The sequence below is a fragment of the Eschscholzia californica genome, unplaced genomic scaffold (assembly GCF_041429995.1).
Source record: "Eschscholzia californica isolate CP2 unplaced genomic scaffold, dmEscCali1.0.p SCAF_1, whole genome shotgun sequence".
NCBI lineage: Eukaryota > Viridiplantae > Streptophyta > Magnoliopsida > Ranunculales > Papaveraceae > Eschscholzia > Eschscholzia californica.
In genome coordinates this window covers 50,116,404-50,135,265 of record NW_028238198.1, presented here as the reverse complement: position 1 = coordinate 50,135,265, position 18,862 = coordinate 50,116,404, and the positions used below count along the sequence as shown (strand labels likewise).

The 18,862-nt window shown below is 34.5% G+C and overlaps 1 protein-coding gene across 21 annotated transcripts; it reads right to left on the bottom strand.

Annotated features, from left to right (window-relative positions):
• Positions 1-4,487: 4,487 nt before the first annotated feature.
• Positions 4,488-18,444, bottom strand: LOC147567396 (uncharacterized). Of its 21 annotated transcripts, none has more exons than XR_015230753.1 (5): positions 16,824-16,840; positions 13,659-13,844; positions 12,396-12,466; positions 7,097-7,172; positions 4,488-4,796 (listed from the first exon to the last, which is right to left on the bottom strand). XR_015230753.1 is itself a non-coding variant. In XM_086654049.1 (5 exons), exons 3-5 carry the CDS (start codon positions 13,833-13,835, stop codon positions 8,900-8,902), a joined length of 273 nt encoding a protein of 90 aa, XP_086510175.1. In that variant the 5' UTR covers positions 13,836-13,888; positions 17,131-17,218; positions 18,285-18,444; the 3' UTR covers positions 8,565-8,899. The 21 variants fall into 21 exon arrangements, 17 of the variants coding, with proteins under 17 accessions (XP_086510181.1, XP_086510175.1, XP_086510167.1 ...); XR_015230754.1 differs by lacking the exons at positions 4,488-4,796; positions 7,097-7,172 and adding exons at positions 8,565-8,924; positions 13,123-13,177; XR_015230755.1 differs by lacking the exons at positions 4,488-4,796; positions 7,097-7,172 and adding exons at positions 8,565-8,911; positions 13,123-13,177.
• Between the last annotated feature and the right edge of the window lie 418 nt (positions 18,445-18,862).

Here is an 18,862-nt window from a genome sequence, read left to right as displayed (position 1 = left end):
GAGCCACAAAACCTTGGTTGATTGTTTGGAGATCTTGATTAGTTGAAGGTTTCTGGTATCTGAGAGAGAGTCGGCCTCGAGGAGAGAAAGCATAGTGAGTTGCCATGAAATCAGAGTAATGAAGAAGAGGCGAGGAGGATAAGGGGAAGAAGAAGAGGTGAAGTTGATTCTTATAACCTAGTCGAAGAAGAAAGTAGGAGATGAGCCAAAATATAATAATAGCTATGCATGCAACCGGATTAGGGGTGCCTCCCACCTAGGGGTGTACACGAACCGAGCTCTTAACGAGTTGCTCGAGCTCGGCTCGACTATTGCTCGTGCTCGACTCGAATATTAACGAGCCCGAGCTTAACACGAGCTCAAAATCAAGCTCGTTTACATAAACGAGCCGAGCTTGAACATTTTTTAGTGTATCACGAGCTACTCGTGAACAGCTCGTTTAACATACTCTTATAATAATTTAGTACATAATTACGTATTAGGATTGAAACTTGTACATGAAATATCAACCATTAAAGAATTATCGGAATATGAATCATTAATCATTATTATTGTATGTGACAAATGATCATTGAAGTATTTTGATGATTTAGAAAGTTTTAATTTGAAGTATTTTGATAAACGAGCTTAAAACAATGCGAGCTCGAGTTCGAGCTCGAGCTCTTTCAAACTTATACGAACCGAGCTTGAACAAATGGACAATTACTCGAACGAGCTCGAGCTCGAGCTCGACAGTCAAATACACGAACCGAGCTTGAACATCTTACTATTCGGCTCGGCTCGACTCGAGTACACCCCTACTCCCACCAGAGTTGTCTACATGCCCTATATTTTTAATTAGGAAATGCAGTCAAGATATGACAAACATACCCAAACTACCTGCAAAAAAAGCCTCACCTTTCTGGCGATGCAAAAGCAGAGGATTTGCAGCACTCCTTGTCAGATATTAGATTGAACTCTTCGATTTTATTAAATTTCCATCTACAAAAGCTAAAACAAAATGATTCTAGTACTGGTATCTTTGCAGCCTTGTCAATTCTTTTGAACTTTTCAAGTGCAAACTAAATTGCTTACTCCTGTTTAAGCCATCAACCGATTAATAACTAAAAATACATGTCAGGTTTCTAGTTACAGTCTATATTATTAGTACTACGGAAAGGCCAATCAAAAACAATAAAATTATGCTCATGTTGTAACGTAAATCGAACAATCTGGTCAAATTAACTATCCGTTTTTCTCCCACGTTGTTTTTCGTCAACATCAAGAGAGAAGTTCTAAAACTATTTCCGGAGCGATGCTTCTCTAGTCACCAAAACAAAAATTTATTTGGTTACCTATTATAGAAATCAATTTACATTTTTAGATCTAAACCTATTTTCGAAGCCATGATCTTACTCTAAAAACAGACAATTATTTGGTAATCCGTTAAACCTTTTATAGTCCAATACATTCTATATACTGGAGGAGAAAACTGATTTGTTTTACACCAATAAGTTGAATTACCAGCCTTTAAGAATGTTGATTTAGCGCCTCCCAAAAGACATAATCAGCTCTTCCTTCGATTTTATTAATATCAGCCAGCGAAACTCATGTCTAAAGAATCAAGTACTACAATGCAGCATACTTTCTTCAAAGGAAGAGCTGACATTATTGACTTCGCTACAAACAAGAAAGTCCATTAGGATGATGAATGACCAACATCCCCAAGAATTATACATTTCTAGAATATCTGATTGGCTAAGAACCCATTGACCAACCTACATGGCATGGTCTCTTTCCATCGGCTATTGATGAAAATGTATGGTACACCACATTAAAATTTCATTTCTTAAGCATCACAACCACAATTATATAATCCTTCCCCCGACTTTGATGGAATAATATACCACGTTAGAGTTATGTTTTTTAGGCATCACTACACAGGTATGTAAAATCTTTCCCTCGATTATTGATGGAAATATATGGTAAACCACATTAAAGTTCAATTTCTTAATCATCACAACTGACAAATGTATATTCTTTCCTAAAACTATTGATGAAACAATGTGGTATATCATATTAAAGTTCCATTCCTTACATCACAACTAACAAATGTATAAGCCTTCCCGAAAAATATTGATGGAGCAATGTGGTATTCCACATTAAAGTTTCATTTGTTAGGCTCACAACCGACAAATATATGACCCTTCCCTCGATTACTGACAGATATATATATATAGTATACCACATTAAAGTTCCTTTTTTCAAGCATCACAACCGACAAATGTATAATCATTTCCTCGAATATTGAAGGAAATATATAGTATACCACATTAAAGTTCCATTTCAAGCATCAAAACCAACAAATGTATAATCCTTCCTGAAAGTATTGATTGAACAATGTGGTAGACTACATTAAAGTTCCATTTCTTAGGCATCACAATCGACAAATGTATAATCCTTTACTAAATTATTTATGAAAACATATGGTATACTACATTGAAGTTCCATTCTTAACCAACATAACTGACAAATGCATAGTCCTTCCCTCGATTATCGATAGAACAAAGTGGTATACAAAATTAGAGTTCAATATCTTAGGCATCACAACCGACAAATGTATAAGCATTCCCGGAAAATATTGATGGAGCAATGTGGTATTCCACATTAAAGTTTCATTTGTTAGGCTCACAACCAACAAATATATGACCCTTCCCTCGATTACCGACTGAATATATATATATAGTATACCACATTAAAGTTCCTTTTCTCAAGCATCACAACCGACAAATGTATAATCATTTCCTCAAATATTGAAGGAAATATATAGTATACCAAATTAAAGTTCCATTTGAAGCATCAAAACCAACAAATGTATAATCCTTCCTGAAAGTATTGATTGAACAATGTGGTAGACTACATTAAAGTTCCATTTCCTAGGCATCACAATCGACAAATGTATAATCCTTCACGAAATTATTTATGAAAACATATGGTATACTACATTGAAGTTCCATTCTTAACCAACATAACTGACACATGGATAGTCCTTCCCTCAAATATCAATAGAACAAAGTGGTATACAAAATTAGAGTTCAATATCTTCGGCATCACACAAAATTTATAAGTCATAACCTTTCTCAAGAATATTGATGGAACAATGGGGTATGCGTATGCCATGTTAAAGTTTTATTTCTTACGTATCACAACCAACAAAAGTATAATTCTTCCCGAAAATATTGATGGAACAATGTGGTATATACCACATTAAATTTCCCTTTCTTAGGCATCACAACAGATAAATGTATATTCCTTTCCACAAAATATTGATGACATAATGTGGTATACCACATAAAAGTTCCATTTCCTACGCATCACAACAGATAAATGTATAAGCCTTCTGTAATTTTAATGGAACAATGCGGTATACCACATTAAAGTTCCATTTCCTAGGCACCACAACTGACATATTAATAATTCTTCTCGAGAATATACCGACAAATGTATAATTCTTCCTGTGAATATTATGGAACAATGTAGTATACCACATTAAAGTTCCATTTCAAACGTATCAAAACAGACAAATGTATAATCCATCCCCGAAATATTGATGGAAAAATGTGGTAAACCCCATTATACTTCCATTTCTTAGGCATCACAACCGACAAATATTTATTTCTTCTCAAAAATACACATCGAACATTGTTGTATACCACATTAAAGTTCGATTTCTTAGGCATCACAACCAACAAACGTGTAATCCTTCTCGAAATTATTCATGGAACAATGTGGTATACCACATTAAAGTTCAATATTTAGGCATCACAACCGACAAATGTGTAATCCTTCTCGGAAATATTGATTGAACAATGTGATATACCGCATTTAAGATCCGTTTCTTAGACATCACAACCGACAAATGCGTAAACCTTCTCGAAAATATTGATCGAACAATGTGGTAAACCACATTAAAATTCCATTTCTTAGGTATCAAAGCGGACAAATGTATATTTCCTCCCGAAAATATTGAAGGAACAATGTGGTTTACCACATTAAAGTTCCATTTCTTAGGCATCACAACCGACAAATATAAAATATTTCCCGAAAATATCGATGGAACAATGTGGTATACCACATTAAAGTTCTATTTCTTAAGCACCACAATTGACAAATGTATAATCCTTCCCGAAAATATCGATGGAACAATGTAGTATACCACATTAAGGTTGCATTTCTCAAACATCACAACAGACAAATGTAGTATACCCAAAAATACCTGCACATGAAGCCTCACCTTTCTGGGAATGCAAAAGTAGAGCATGAACTCTTTGATTTATTAAAATTTTAATTAAAATTTATTAAAATGCGAGATGAACTCTTTGATTTATTAAAATTTATTAAAATTTTAATTTAGGAAAGTTGAAAACAGATTGTTCTAGTGTTGGCATCTCTGCCGCCTTGTAAATTCTCTTTAACTTTTCAAGTGCAGACTAAATTGCTTACTCATATTTAAGCCATCAACCGATTAATAACTAAAAATACACTATCCAGTTTCGAGTCACAGTTTATATTAATAGTATTAAGACAAGTCGATCAAAAACCCTAAAAGTATGCTCAAGTTGTAGGGTAAATCATACAATCTGGCCAAATTAACTAACCTTTTTTTCTCCTGAGATGTCTTTGTCAACATCAAGAGTGAAGATAAGCACAAGGTCAGAATGCCTCATTTTCTCTTGTTAACTAAAATATCAGCCACCGATGCTCCTGTATGAAGAATCAGGTACCACAATGCAGCATACTTTCTTCATAAAGAAGAGCTGCTTTACAAAACAATTACAAATTCAGTTTATTCTTTTTTTGAAAACCGACTTAAGCAACAAAAAATAAAATCCATTAGGATGATGAAGGACCAACATCCCCGGATTATATATTTTCTAAAATGTCTGATGGGCTAAGAACGGGTGACCAACCTCCATGGCATGGTCTCCTTGATACAACATACATAATATGAGCCTTAACGATCTCTTTTGTTCCTACAGAAGTTTTCTATCAATTGTTACCATCCTATGATAACTTCTTTTTCTAATGACTATATCCATAAGTCTGAATATGATCTTTCCTCATCCTCCTAGGCGTTACTGTTAAGTCATTCGTAAGATGACATATTGCAAATGAATATGCAACTGATAACAAACATTACAAGAACCAAGTTATACAGAAAAGACTACCTTTCAACCCCTGACTAGCTGCCACCAAGCTCAATTAATACATTATAATGGAAGATGCAGCATCTCAACCAAATGGGTCAATAGGCGAAAAAATGTTTTGATTTTCTCGCTTGTTTTGGCATTTGGTAACACAAGGAACAAATCCAGATGCTTTTGTACAAATTGCGATTGTACCTAATGTTTATGTTGTTTGTTGTCCAGAAAAAAAAAATAGAGCTTAAATAAATATTTGAAGTGCATAGTCTCTGCCTCTACCACCACTACACACAAACACACACACACACACACACATACATATATATATATATATATATATATATATATATATATATATATATATATATATATATATCGACCTCCTCAGAATAGTAGTTCCGTCTTTGCCTCCACCACCACCACTACATTGCCACCACCACACACGCCCACCATTTTCACCACACACAGTCACACCACCAACCCGGGACATGAGTAGGATTTTTGTTAATGGAGGTCGATAGACTTTGAGTAACAAAAATAAATTTTACTACCGCAAAATATGAAAATAATTGCACCCCCGCCCTACTTCTATAATTTATTCATTAATTTAATGATAGCTTAAAAAATACTTCCAAGGTTGCTAAATCCTAATGAGACAGCGAGTCTGAAGTGCATCCATTATGCATAGGAAAAATGATTGTGTGCCTTACTGTCAGTTCAATTTTGTGCCGACGGTCAACCAGACTATCATGTACGGTTCCTAAATTTTCCTAAAATGCGTTTTCACTTTGACAGGTCGTTTGCATCTTTCATACTAATGTCTCGACACATTAATATGAACAAATGTGTAATCCCAATGGTTGTTCAGTAACGTATCTCTTAATCTCTGTATCCTGTCGTAAACTATCGTTCATGTTCGTGTGCATCAACAAACCAAAAAAGCATAAATCAAGAAACAAAAACTGAAAACTATTATATTATAACTATATTATAATATAGTTGAATTCAGTAGGCAAAATCGTGCACCACTTAAATCACCACTATATTTGTTAGTGTATCAATGATCAAACTCAACAAGTTCTATTTCTTAAGGATCACTACCCAAAGATGTACTATCCTTCCCTCAGTTATTAAAATTCCATTCAGTAAGCATCACAATCGACAAATTTTTAATCCTTCCCTCGGTTAATGTAAGAACAATATTGTATACCACATCGAAGTTTCATTCTTAAGCATACGACCCACAGATGTATAATCTTCACTCGGTTATTAATACTTTATTTCTTAAGCATCACTATCCACATATGTATAATATTTCTCACGCTTATTAAAGTTTTGTTTCTTAAGAATTGAAGATATGGATTGAAAGATATGGAATCTACATTGAAGTTACATTTCTTAAGCATCACTATACGCAGATTTATAATCATTCCCCTGATTATTGAAGAAACAATATGGCATACCACATTAAAACCATTGCTTAACCATCAATGCCGACAAATGTAGAATACTTCCCTCGATTATTGATGGAACAATATGGTGTGCCACATTTGAGTCCATCTCTCAAGCAACACTATGCACATTTGTATAATCCTCTCATCGATTATTGATGAAAGTATATGGTATACCACATTAAAATTCCATTTCTTAAGCATCACAACTGACAATTGTATAATCCTTGCCTCGATTTTTGATGGAATAATATGGTATACCATGTTAAAGTTTTGTTTCTTCAGCATCACTACACACATATGTATAATCCTTCCCTCGATTACTGATGGGAATATATTGTATTGCTATACCACATTAAAGTTCCCTCGATTTTTAGACACTATGTAACTAATAGTGATAAGCGATGAGAGAGAAACTGCAGATACTATACGACTGATATGTTTAACCAGAAAGAGAATTACCTGCACATTTTTAAACGAAGCTCGCCTTTTTGACCATCCAATTTCTTCCCTCCTTCACCTCAATAATCATGTTATCCTGCAATTCAATATCAGAAAAGCATCATATTTTGTCAGATGTTATATGAACTCTTTACTTTTTCTTTAGAAATAACTAATCTATTACGTCATAAGGAGTCCAACTATAAAATTGAAAAAACTAACAAAAAGGAGTAGTCAAAACTCAAGAAGAAAAATCTATAAAGATGCTTTGTCAATTCCACTCAATCTTTCAAGAGCAAACTGAGATCGGATATTCTTGTTCAAGCGGTTAAGATGAACAACTGCAGGCAGGTCTCTAGTCAATATTTCAAGTTATTAGTGTTGACTACAACTTGGATGAACTTTTACACCCGAGCGCCATTGATTTTATTTGCCGACCTGTGCAGGTACAGTCTAGATAAGGCTTCCGGTGACCGCGACTGTGAAGGATTAGGCACAATCTGGTTCAGGCTGAAACCCCCACCCCCTCTAACTATAATTCTATTTGAAACCATAAAGTCGAGTTAACAAATTTCTAGAAAACACAAAAGAGCAAATAACAAAAATGGAATTTTGGATAATTATCAGTAAAAGTAGAATTTCGCAAGAAGAATCCAGCTTCATCAATTATTGTGAATGCATCTACCTGGATAAGCTACGTGACTTGTAACCAAAGAGACATTAGGCGATAAGCTTGTGCTATGGAAGGGTCACAGCAAATGATTGAAGCATGTCGTTCACAGTAAAAAAACAAATATTTGGTTAGGTTAGTCCCAGTATGAGGAGCCAGCTACCATAATGTAACATAGTATTGTTGAGCAGCTTGAGGCTGAGAGTTGATATAATTGGAATATTCACGACCTCAATAGACCACTACCCGTCTCTAGCAATTTATTCTTCTATTTAGAAATCAGAAAGGCTTGGTAACGAAATAAATTTCAGTTCCAACTTCCAAACTAATGAGCAAACCTCGTAGTGGAGTTCCGCAGTGGAAAACTTATGGGCCACACTATTTTACGAGTGATGGATACCATTAATATTAGCTTACTAGGTAATATGATTCAACTAGACAGAGAACTCACCTTTCTAGCCTTCCTCTCTCCCTCTTTCACCTCAATAATCATCTTCAACATCTTGGAAACAAATCAGAAAATTAATCTTTGTAGTTCTAGTTGGCAAATGCGAGATGAACAAACTGATTCCAGTGTACGCATCTTTGCAACCTTCACATTTCTCTACCAATTTTCCAGTGCAAACTATTAATAACTGCAAATAGACTACCAGATTTCTAGTCCCAATTTTCTAATTAATGGTATTGAGTAAAAGTTAATCAAAAATTATAAAAGTACTTCTAAATTGTAATGTAAATCAAGAAATCTGGAGGAATTGACTAGCCTTATTTCTCCTTCACTGTCTTTTTCTTCGAAATCGAAAAAGAAAGCAAACACTTGGCTGGCATGATTTTCTCTAGCCATAAAAAAACAGATTTGATTACCTCTAAGAGAAATCAATTTACATTTCATGGTCGAAATCTGATTCCGATGTCATTATCTTACTGTCAAACATGAGATAACACTACAAATTGAAATAGACAATATAGCAGTTATTCATGAAAACTTTTGTAGTCACAATCTAATTTCAGGCCTGAGATAACTTGATTCAGTGAAACCTTCTCGAAGACGAAATATGGCGCTGGCTCTCCATTATAAAAGTGATATTAGGAGCTAAGCTTTGACTTGTCTGGAATGATCGTCATAAATAATGATCGAAGCATGTCTTGACGAGCTAGTAGAGTTCCTGTATAAGAATCCTGGAATTGTAACGCAAGATAAGAACATTCTTTAACACTAAAAGCTACAATAATAGAATCACAAATTCAATTATTCTATTTACGATTCAGATTGGCTCGGCGACAAACTAATCTCCAGTTCTAATTCCAAACTTAAGATGCACACCCCTTACAGCTGGGTGGTTATAGGATGATTGAAGATACTACTTTGAGATAATGAATAACAAACAAAATATGAGATATGTATATATGGGATATATATATATATATATAGTTTCATTTCTTAAGCATCACTATCGGCAAAGGTATAATCCTTCATCTATTATTGATGGTTAAATATGGTATACCATATTATAGTTCCATTTCTTAAGCATCGCTACCGACACACGTATAATCTTTCCCTCGATTATTCATGGAACACTATGGTATATACCACTCTCGTATCTTAAGCATCACTACCCTCAAGTGTGTAATCCTTCCCACGGTTCTTGATTGAAATATATGGTATAACACATTAAAGTTCCATTTATTAAGCATTATAGCCAACGAATGTATAATCCTTCCCGTAAACATTGATGGGACAATGTGGTATACCACATTAAGTTTCATTTCTTAGGCATCACAACCGACAAACAGATAATTCTGTCCTCCACTGTTGATAGAAATATATGGTATACTACATTAAAATTCCATTTCTCAAGCATCACAACCGACAAATGTTTAAACCTTTCCTCGAATGTTGATGGAAATCTACCACATTAATGTTCCATTTTTCAAGCATTACAACCAACAAATGTATAATCCTTCCCTTGAATATTGATGGAACAATGTGTTATACCACATTGAAGTTCCATTCCTAAGGCATCACAACCGACTAATGTAAAATCTTTCTTGAAAAATTTTGATGCAATAATGTGGTATACCACATTAAAGTTCCATTTCTTGGGCAAATGTATAATCCTTCACAAAAATATTGATGGAACAATGTGGTATACCAAATTAAAGTTCCATTTCTTAGGCATTACAACCGACAAATGTATAATCCTTCTCGCAAATAATGGAAACAATGTGGTATCCCACATTAAAGTTCTATTTCTTAGGCATTACAACCGACAAATGTATAATCCTTCCCAAAAATATTGTGGAACAATGTGGTATACCACATTAAAGTTCCATTTCTTAGGCATCACAGACGACAAATGTATAATCTTTCCCGAAAATATTGATTGGAACAATGTGGTATGCACATTAAAGTCCCAGTTCTTAGGCATCACAACCGACAAAGGTATAATCCTTCCCGAAAATATTGATTGAACAATGTGGTATACCACCTTAAAGTTCCATTTTTTCGGCATCACAACTAACAAATATGTAGTCCTTCCCTCGATTATTGATGGAAATATATGGTATGTCATATTAAAGTTTTATTTCTTATTGCATCACAACCAACAAATGTGTAATCTTTCCCTCGAATATTGATGAAACAATGTGATATACCACATTAAAGTTTCTGTTATTAAGCATCACAACGGACAAATGTATAATTTTTCCTCGAATATTGATGGAACAATATACTATATACCAATTTAAAGTTTCTTTTCTTAAGCATCACTATCGATAAACGTATAATCCTTCCCACTAGCAGGTGTAATAGTTTAAATAAGAAAAAATATCAATTATTGGATCAAACATGACATACACTGCTAATGTCAAACCCCAATAGTTTAAATAAGAAAAAAATTATCAATTAATGGATTAAACGTGACACATACACTGCTGATGTCAAAACATATAATGTGGATGGAGTTGGGAATTCTATGGAGCCTCACCGATTATTAAAGGAGCATACAAGTGATAGAAGACCGCATATAGTTTGAAAAACCCAAATAAGAAATTTCTTGGGTTTTGGAGATTGGCGAAGTATGAAAGTGACGTAACCTACTCAAGTTTGGGCTACTGGAACTTCATTCTAAAGCTTTAGAACACAATTTTAACAGAAGAATTCATTCATGGGCTGTCCACTACTCCACTGTTAATCCGATGGCTTGAACTGGATTTTATTCAGGAACTCTGTGCATTGAACTACGTTCAACTCTGACATTTTTGTTTGATCCTCCTCGTCTTGATATTGCTAATCTTTCTCTTGATGGATTTCAGTTTAGATTAATTTGACTCATTAATTTTGGATTTGAATCTAATGAAACCTTGATTGTTCTTCTAGATTAGAAACTAATAATAATGAGGACTAAGATGCGTATATTGAAGAAGATGATGAATTTAAATTTGTAGGGACATTACTGAGTTGAAGAGTAACTAACTTTCCATCAGAGTAACATCACTTGGAAGCATTTTAACTGGATCTTTTGTCAACCTAAACTCAAATCAACCAAATCCTTTCCAGAAACTTGATCAACTTGATCATTTTCATTCTACCCCTCCTGTTTTTCTGTAATATTTAGGGTTTTTTTGTTAACAACAGATGAAGAAAGAGGAGGATTTGACGAGGAAGAAGATGTTCTTCATCTGCAAAATCACGACTAAATGAAATCTTGTGCTAAACCTACCGTAAAAGGACAAGATGATGTACAAGATAACTAAATAATATATTTTAAATCTTCATATATAGTGGTAGGTTGATATTTGAGATCTTCGGATCTCGATCCTTGTAGTCTAATAATCTTAAAAGCTTATACTTTATAGAGATAGTATGTGATTGCAATTATTGCGATTATATCTAATATTTATGTTGTTGTTTGTATTCCAGAAAAAAATGAGTTTAAATAGAGCTTAAAAAAATACTTATGTAAACAGTCTTGAATGTATATATATATATATATATATATATATATCAGCCTCCTCGGAATCATAGTTCCGTCGCTACCTCCACCACTTCATCGCCAAACCACCAAACACACGCCCACCATTTTCACCACACATACAGTCACACACTACCAAGCAGGGATATAAGTAGGATTTTTGTTTGATGGAGGCCGATAGACTCCGAGTCATAAAAATAAATTTTGCTACCGAAAAATATGAAGATAATTTCACCTCCGCGCTACTTCTATAATTTATTAACTAATATAATGATAGCTTAAAAAATACTTCCACGGTTACTAAATCAGCAAGTCTGTATTGCATCCATTGTGCATAGGAAAAATGATTGTGTGCCTTAGTGTCAGTTCAATTTTGTGCCGACAGTCTGCTAGACTATTATGTACGGTTCCTCAATTTTCCTAAAAGGTGTTTTAGCTTTTGACAGGTCGTTTGCATCTTTCATACTAATGTCTTGGCACATTAATATGTTTATGACGGTCTCAGACAATACCATGAAATAGAAAACAAAATAACCACCAAAGTTTCAATATACTCGGGCAGAGTTTTTTATGTGTCATTGATGACTATAGACATTATGTAACTAATAGTGATAAGTGATGAGAGAGCAACTGCAGATACTATACGACTGACATGTTTAACTAGAAAGAGAACTACCTGCAATTTTTAAACGAAGCTCGCCTTTTTAACCATCCAATTCCCTCCTTCACCTCAATAATCATGTTATCCTGCAATTCAATATTAGAAAAGTATCATATTTTGTCAAATGTTATATGAACTCTTCACTTTTTCTTTAGAAATAACTAATCCATTACGTCATAAGATATCCAACTATAAAACTGAAAAACTAATAACTAAGAGTAGAGTTAATAAATTGGATGCTCTGCCAATTCCACGAAGATGCTCTATCAATTTCACTCAATCTTTCAAAAGCAAACTGAGATCGGGCATTCTTGTTCAAGCGGTTAATTGATGAATAACTGCAAGTAGGCATTAGATGTCTGGTCAATATTTCAAGTTATTTGTGTTGACTACAACTTGGGTGAATTTTTACACCCAAGCCTCACTGAGTTTATTTGCCGATCTATGCAGATACAGTCTCGATAAGGCTTCCCGGTGACCGCGACTGCGAAGGATTCGGACAAACAACCTGGTTAAGGCTGAAACCCTGCCCTCTCACTATAAGTCTAGTTGAAACAATAAAGTAGGGTTAATAAATATTGAGAAACACAAAACAGCAAATAATCAAAATGGATTTTGCAATAATTATCTAAAAGTAGAATTTAAAAAGAAGCAGACTTCATCAACTAATGTGATTGCTTACACCTGGATAAGCTTTGTGACATGTAATTAAAGAGAGCTTGTGCTTGTTTGGAAGGATTACCGCAAGTGATTGAAGCATGTCGGTTACAGAAAAGAACAAAGGGAATCCAAAGCGACTACAGAAAAAATATTTAGTTAGGGTAGTCTCAGTATAAGGGGCCAGCTATCGCAATGTAACATATTATTGTTAAGCAGCTAGAGGCTTAGAGCTAGTATAATTCTTATATTCACGATCTAAATAGATCATTACCCGTCTCGAGCAATTAGTTCTTCTATTTAGAAATCAGAATGGCTTAGTGACGAAATAAATTTCAATTCAAACTTCCAAACTTACAAGCAAACCTCGTAGTGGAGTTTCCTGAGGAGAAACTTATAGGCCAGACCATTTATTTTATGAGTGATGAATTACCAATATCCCAAGGCATGTATCCTAACCTCAAGCAATTGAAAAAAAAAACTGGAAAACATTATTTCTTCGATACAACATGCACTATCGATATTATTTAACTAGTAGTGACGTGAGAAACAAGCTGCAGATACTATACCATTAATATGAGCTTATTTAGGTAATATGATTCAAGTAGAAAGAGAACTCACCTTTCTAGCCTTCCTCTCTCCCTCTTTCACCTCAATAATCATCTTCAACATCTTGGCAATCAAATAAGAAAAATAATCTTCGAAGTTCTCGTTGACAAAATGCAAGCTGAACTCGCTGGTTTTCTTGAAAATTCCAGCTATGAAAACTGAAAAACAAACTGATTCCAGTATTTGCATCTTTGCAGCCTGGACAATTCTCTACAAATTTTCAAGTGCAACTGCCAAATAGACTATTGAGGAAAAGTGAATCAAAAACTAAAAGTACTTCTAAATTGTAATGTAATCAAGCAATCTGGAGGAAATTGACTAGCCTTCTTTCTCCTTCACTGTTTTTTTGTTCGAAATAGAAAAAGAAAGTAAACACTAGGCCGACATGATTTTCGCCATTAGGAAAAACAGATTTTTGCTTGATTACCTTAAGAGAAATCAATTTTACATCTCAAGTCAAAATCTGATTTCGATGTCAAATCTCAATGTTGAAACATGAGACAACAATAAAGTTGAAATCAATAAATCTGGAGTTTATTCATGAAGCCTTTTATACTACAGTCTAATTTATTCTCTAATCTAAGAGAGATTAATTGCTCCGTGAATACCAAAATCTAATTTCCCAGGCCTGAGAGAACTTAATTCAGTGAATCCTTCTTGAAGGCTAATACAAAAAAAAACATGTATAAGCTCACTGACTCTCCATTATAGAAGAGATATTAGAAGCTAAGCTTGTTCTTGTCTGGAATGATGATTGTAAATGATCGAAGCATTAATTGTGTTTACGAATCAGATTGCCTTAGCAACGAACCAATCTCCAGTTCTAATTCCGAACTTAAGATGCAAACCCCTCACAGATGCTCTTGTAAAACTATTGTACAAACTGATTCTTTTCAGATTTCACAAATGTTTTTTAACTGAAGATGACAAATGTGTAATCTTTACGGCTATTAGGCATTCCACAATTATTGATGGTAGGGTATTGTCCATGATCATAATAGTAAGCATCATTCGAACCACCACAGCATTGTTAGTACCAACTAAAAAACTTGTAGATGATCATAATAGTAAGCATCAATACCCACTGGTAGAACTATTTGAATTACAGGATAAAATATAGTATTACACTAGTGTTCTCAGCTGCAAATCTGATTGAGCTATGCAGATATCAAAATAGCATTTGGGTTCTCATAAAAAGTAACTAATCAATCACGATACAAAACATTCCAACTATAAAACTTGAAAACACAGATCCGAATTTTGAAACTTTGCAGCAAAGGTCGAGAAGAAAATCTACAAAGATGTCATGAGATTTCTCCTAAATCTTTCAAGTGCAAACTAAATTGCCAATTCCGATTGAAGCAGTTAACCAATGAATAACTGCGACAGATGCTACAACTTAGGGTTACTTTTACACCTGAGTCCTCGTAAAGCTTTCGGTGTCCGAGACCCACAAATGGACCGGAACAAACGGATCGTGACCCCTTAAATTCAACTCCTAACAAACGGATCGTGACCCCTTAAATTCAGACAAAACCGACAAATGTATAATCCATCCCAAGAATATTGATGGAAAAATATGGTGACCCACATTGTACTTCCATTTCTTAGGCATCACAACCGACAAATATTTATTTCTTCCCAAAAATACACATGGAACAATGTGGTATACCTCATTGAAGTTCCATTTCTTAGGCATCACAACCGACAAATGTATAATCCTTCTCGAAATTATTCATGGAACAATGTGGTATACCACATTAAAGTTCCATTATTTAGGCATCACAACCGGCAAATCTGTAATCCTTCTCGAAAATACTGATAGAACAATGTGATATACCACATTTAAGATCTGTATCTTAGGCATCACGACCGACAAATGTATAATCCTTCTCGAAAATATTGATTGAACAATGTGGTATACCACATTAAAGTTCCATTTCTTAGGCATCACAGCGGACAAATGTATATTCCTTCCCGAAAATATTGATGGAACAATGTGGCTTACCACATTAATTTTCCATTTCTTAAGCATCACAGCCAACAAATGTAAATCCATCCCGAAAATACCGATGGAACAATGTGGTATACCACATTAAAGTTCCATTTCTTAGGCATCACAACCGACAAATATATAATCCTTCGCGAAAATATCGATGGAACAATGTGGTATACCACATTAAGGTTCCATTTCTCAACCATCACAACCAGCAAATGTAAAATCTTTCTCTCGAATATCGACAAAACAAGTGGTATAATATATAATCCTTCGCGAAAATATCGATGGAACAATGTGGTATACCACATTAAGGTTCCATTTCTCAACCATCACAACCAGCAAATGTAAAATCTTTCTCTCGAATATCGACGAAACAATGTGGGATACCACATTGAGGTTCCATTTCTCAAGCATCACAACCGGCAAATGTATAATCTTTCTGTCGAATGTTGATGGAACAATGTGGTATACCACATTAAAGTTTCAATTCTTAAGCATCACAATGGACAAATGTATAATTCTCCCTCGAATATTGATGGAGCAATGTACTACATAGCACATTGAAGGTTCTTACGCATCACTATTATGAAGCAGGTGCAGTAGTGTAAATAAGAAAAAATCAATTATTGGGTACCATGTCTTAAGCATCAATCCCCAGGATTGTGGAATCCTTCCCTTAATTATTGGTGGACAAATAGAATAAGTACTTGCATAAGGTAATATCGAAACTTCTTTAATATAATGATATAACAAGTAAGTGATAGGACAAGAAAGCAACATGTCTTCTAGTAATGATAGCTACGCTTAATTAGTTGCAAGAAAGGAAGACAACAACAGCTTTATATGGAAAAAGTGATAGTCAAAAGCCAAGAGTCAAGACTTTATCGGTACTATCAAGAAAATCAATTAGAAGATCTTGTTCTTCCAAGTAAAAGAAACTATGATGGTCAATGTTTAGGTTTTTATGCAATTTAGTAAAACAAATCAAAGGAAAAACCTGAGATTTAAGAATTGAACAGGTTATTCCAGAAATGATTCGGTTATGATCCTTGAAAAAAAAACAGAAGAGAAACAAAGCGATTGATTCAAGAAAGGCACGTTTCAGTGTTCATATATTCAATAATCTTTGCCCAAATTTCATAAACAGCCCTGTGTAGAAGTTAAAAATCAGAGCATACCATTTTTCAATCAAAACATATCGGAGTTTACTTGAAGATTATGGTGATTGAAGAGAAACAATTTCTCGCTCAACTTCACAAGTTCACATAGTCCATCTACTTTCTGCTGATAAGAGTCCTCTATAATAAATCTCAAATCGAAACTTAACTTTAAACTGATTTTGATCTACTTTGACATAATCATGTCTATCTTGATATTCGAGCAAAGCCTAGGAGAGCACTAGAGCAGTCGGTGCATCGTCTTATAAAGGAGCATGTTAATGGGTATAATAGTGGTAATGAATTCATAAAGAAAAGCTCACTAGACCTTAGAATCAAACGATTTTAGTTGGCCTCCTTCGCTGTAACCTAGCCAATGTTAGATGAAAAGCAGGAGTCAATTAAAACTCCAGAACCTGTAATTTGATAATTGCTTCAGAGCCCAATTTTGAATTTCGTAGAGTAAGTTAAACGATTTAAAATCAAAAGTGCAGAGTATGCTATTTTCCCCATTTCTAAATTCGAATTTAGAAATGGGGAACAATTCAGAAATGGGGCCACTGCAAAGGTAAGGCAGGATACAAAAGATAATACAACTACCGCAATGGAAAAGATAATACAAACAACACAATTCATAAAGGATAATATAGAAAAAAAGTGTAGTTGATATTCGAATTTCGCATATCATTCTCAAGTGATTATAAATCAATAAACTATTATTTACTACTAAAACCCTAAACTCTAGAAAATCCCTAATATGTACAAACAGAATTGTAATCAAGAAAGTAAACTTAGAAGATGTAATATGAAGATCGATTAAGGATTAAACCAGCAAAAAAGGTCGAAGAACACTAACCTCGGGCTTCATCTCGCGTTTTTAAAGGTTTATACGTCGGCAACTTCCTCTCTCTCTCTTCGATCTCTCGTTTTTTTCGAAGTAGGGCGAAAGGTTGAAAGCTCACGGGAAAAAACATAAGGGTCTCTAGTACAGGGTTTCATTTAAGTATCTTATATGACTTTGGTGCCCTAAAACTACATATTAACATTGTAAATGAAGCATCAATTTACTCATTCAATGGAGTTCAATGGAGTTCTAAACAGAGATAATTCAAACAAATCAATACATTTTAGGCAAATCAAGCAAATTTCACCAAAACCAAGCTTCAATTTATTGATTCAATGGAGTTTTAAACAAAATCAAACAAATCATTACATTTTAGGCAAATCAAGAAAATAAAAAAAACTTGTTCAGTGGAGTTCCAATTTCAAGATAAATCAAGTAAATTACCCTAGCTTATCAAGAAATTTCCTATTCACTGATTCAATGAAGTACCCTAGTAATTTCTAAACAAGAAATTACTCCATTAAAACAACCATAGTTCGAGTTCGAATGGAGAGAGAGAGAAAAACGAACCAGCTTATCCTATATATTAAAACCCTAGCTTATCCTAACAATCCCAAAACCGAGAGAGAGAGTAGTACCTGGTAGGGGTTTCACCCAACCCTATTAGAGATAGAGAGATGCTTTCATGGGGTTTCACACAAACCGAATGGAGAGAGAGAGAGAGTACTGGTAGGGTTTCGATTTTGAACTACCTGGTTTCCTATCGATTTCAAAATCCAAGATGCTGGTCGCATACTCGCATGGAGTAGAAAGGGTCGGCGTTATAAGCGCCCCAGCGTATTTGCTCGAAGGCGCCCCAACCATTTGGTCCTAGAAAACGTGGAGTTGTTTAACAAATGGGCCTTTCACTAAATAAACTCTCTCTAACGACGTAATTCTGTTAAATCTGATGAAAAGATGGGGGTTTCAGTAATTCACCCATTTTCCTCTGCTCTTTTGAAATATGTTTTAGATATAATATGTTATTTGTTTCCTTGTAAGTGTATGTAGGTGTGGAGATGATAATGGTTGGACAAGTGTGTTCATACGATAGTTTGTCCTGAGTAACATATGGACCTGAATACTGCAACTACTATCCACCTAAAAAATGTTTCATGATGCGCAGGCGACTACCCAAATATAATCAAAGCATATCTCGAGTACAAACCTATTAAGC

Excerpts from the sequence above, each read along its gene's own strand:
- LOC147567396 (XM_086654038.1), bottom strand. Across the intron at positions 12,467-13,658 it reads GAGAGAGGAAGGCTAGAAAG|GATAACATGATTATTGAGGT; the intron begins GTGAGTTCTCTT and ends ATTGAATTGCAG. Across the intron at positions 8,912-12,395 it reads GCTTCGTTTAAAAATTGCAG|GAACTCTACTAGCTCGTCAA; the intron begins GTAGTTCTCTTT and ends ATTCTTATACAG.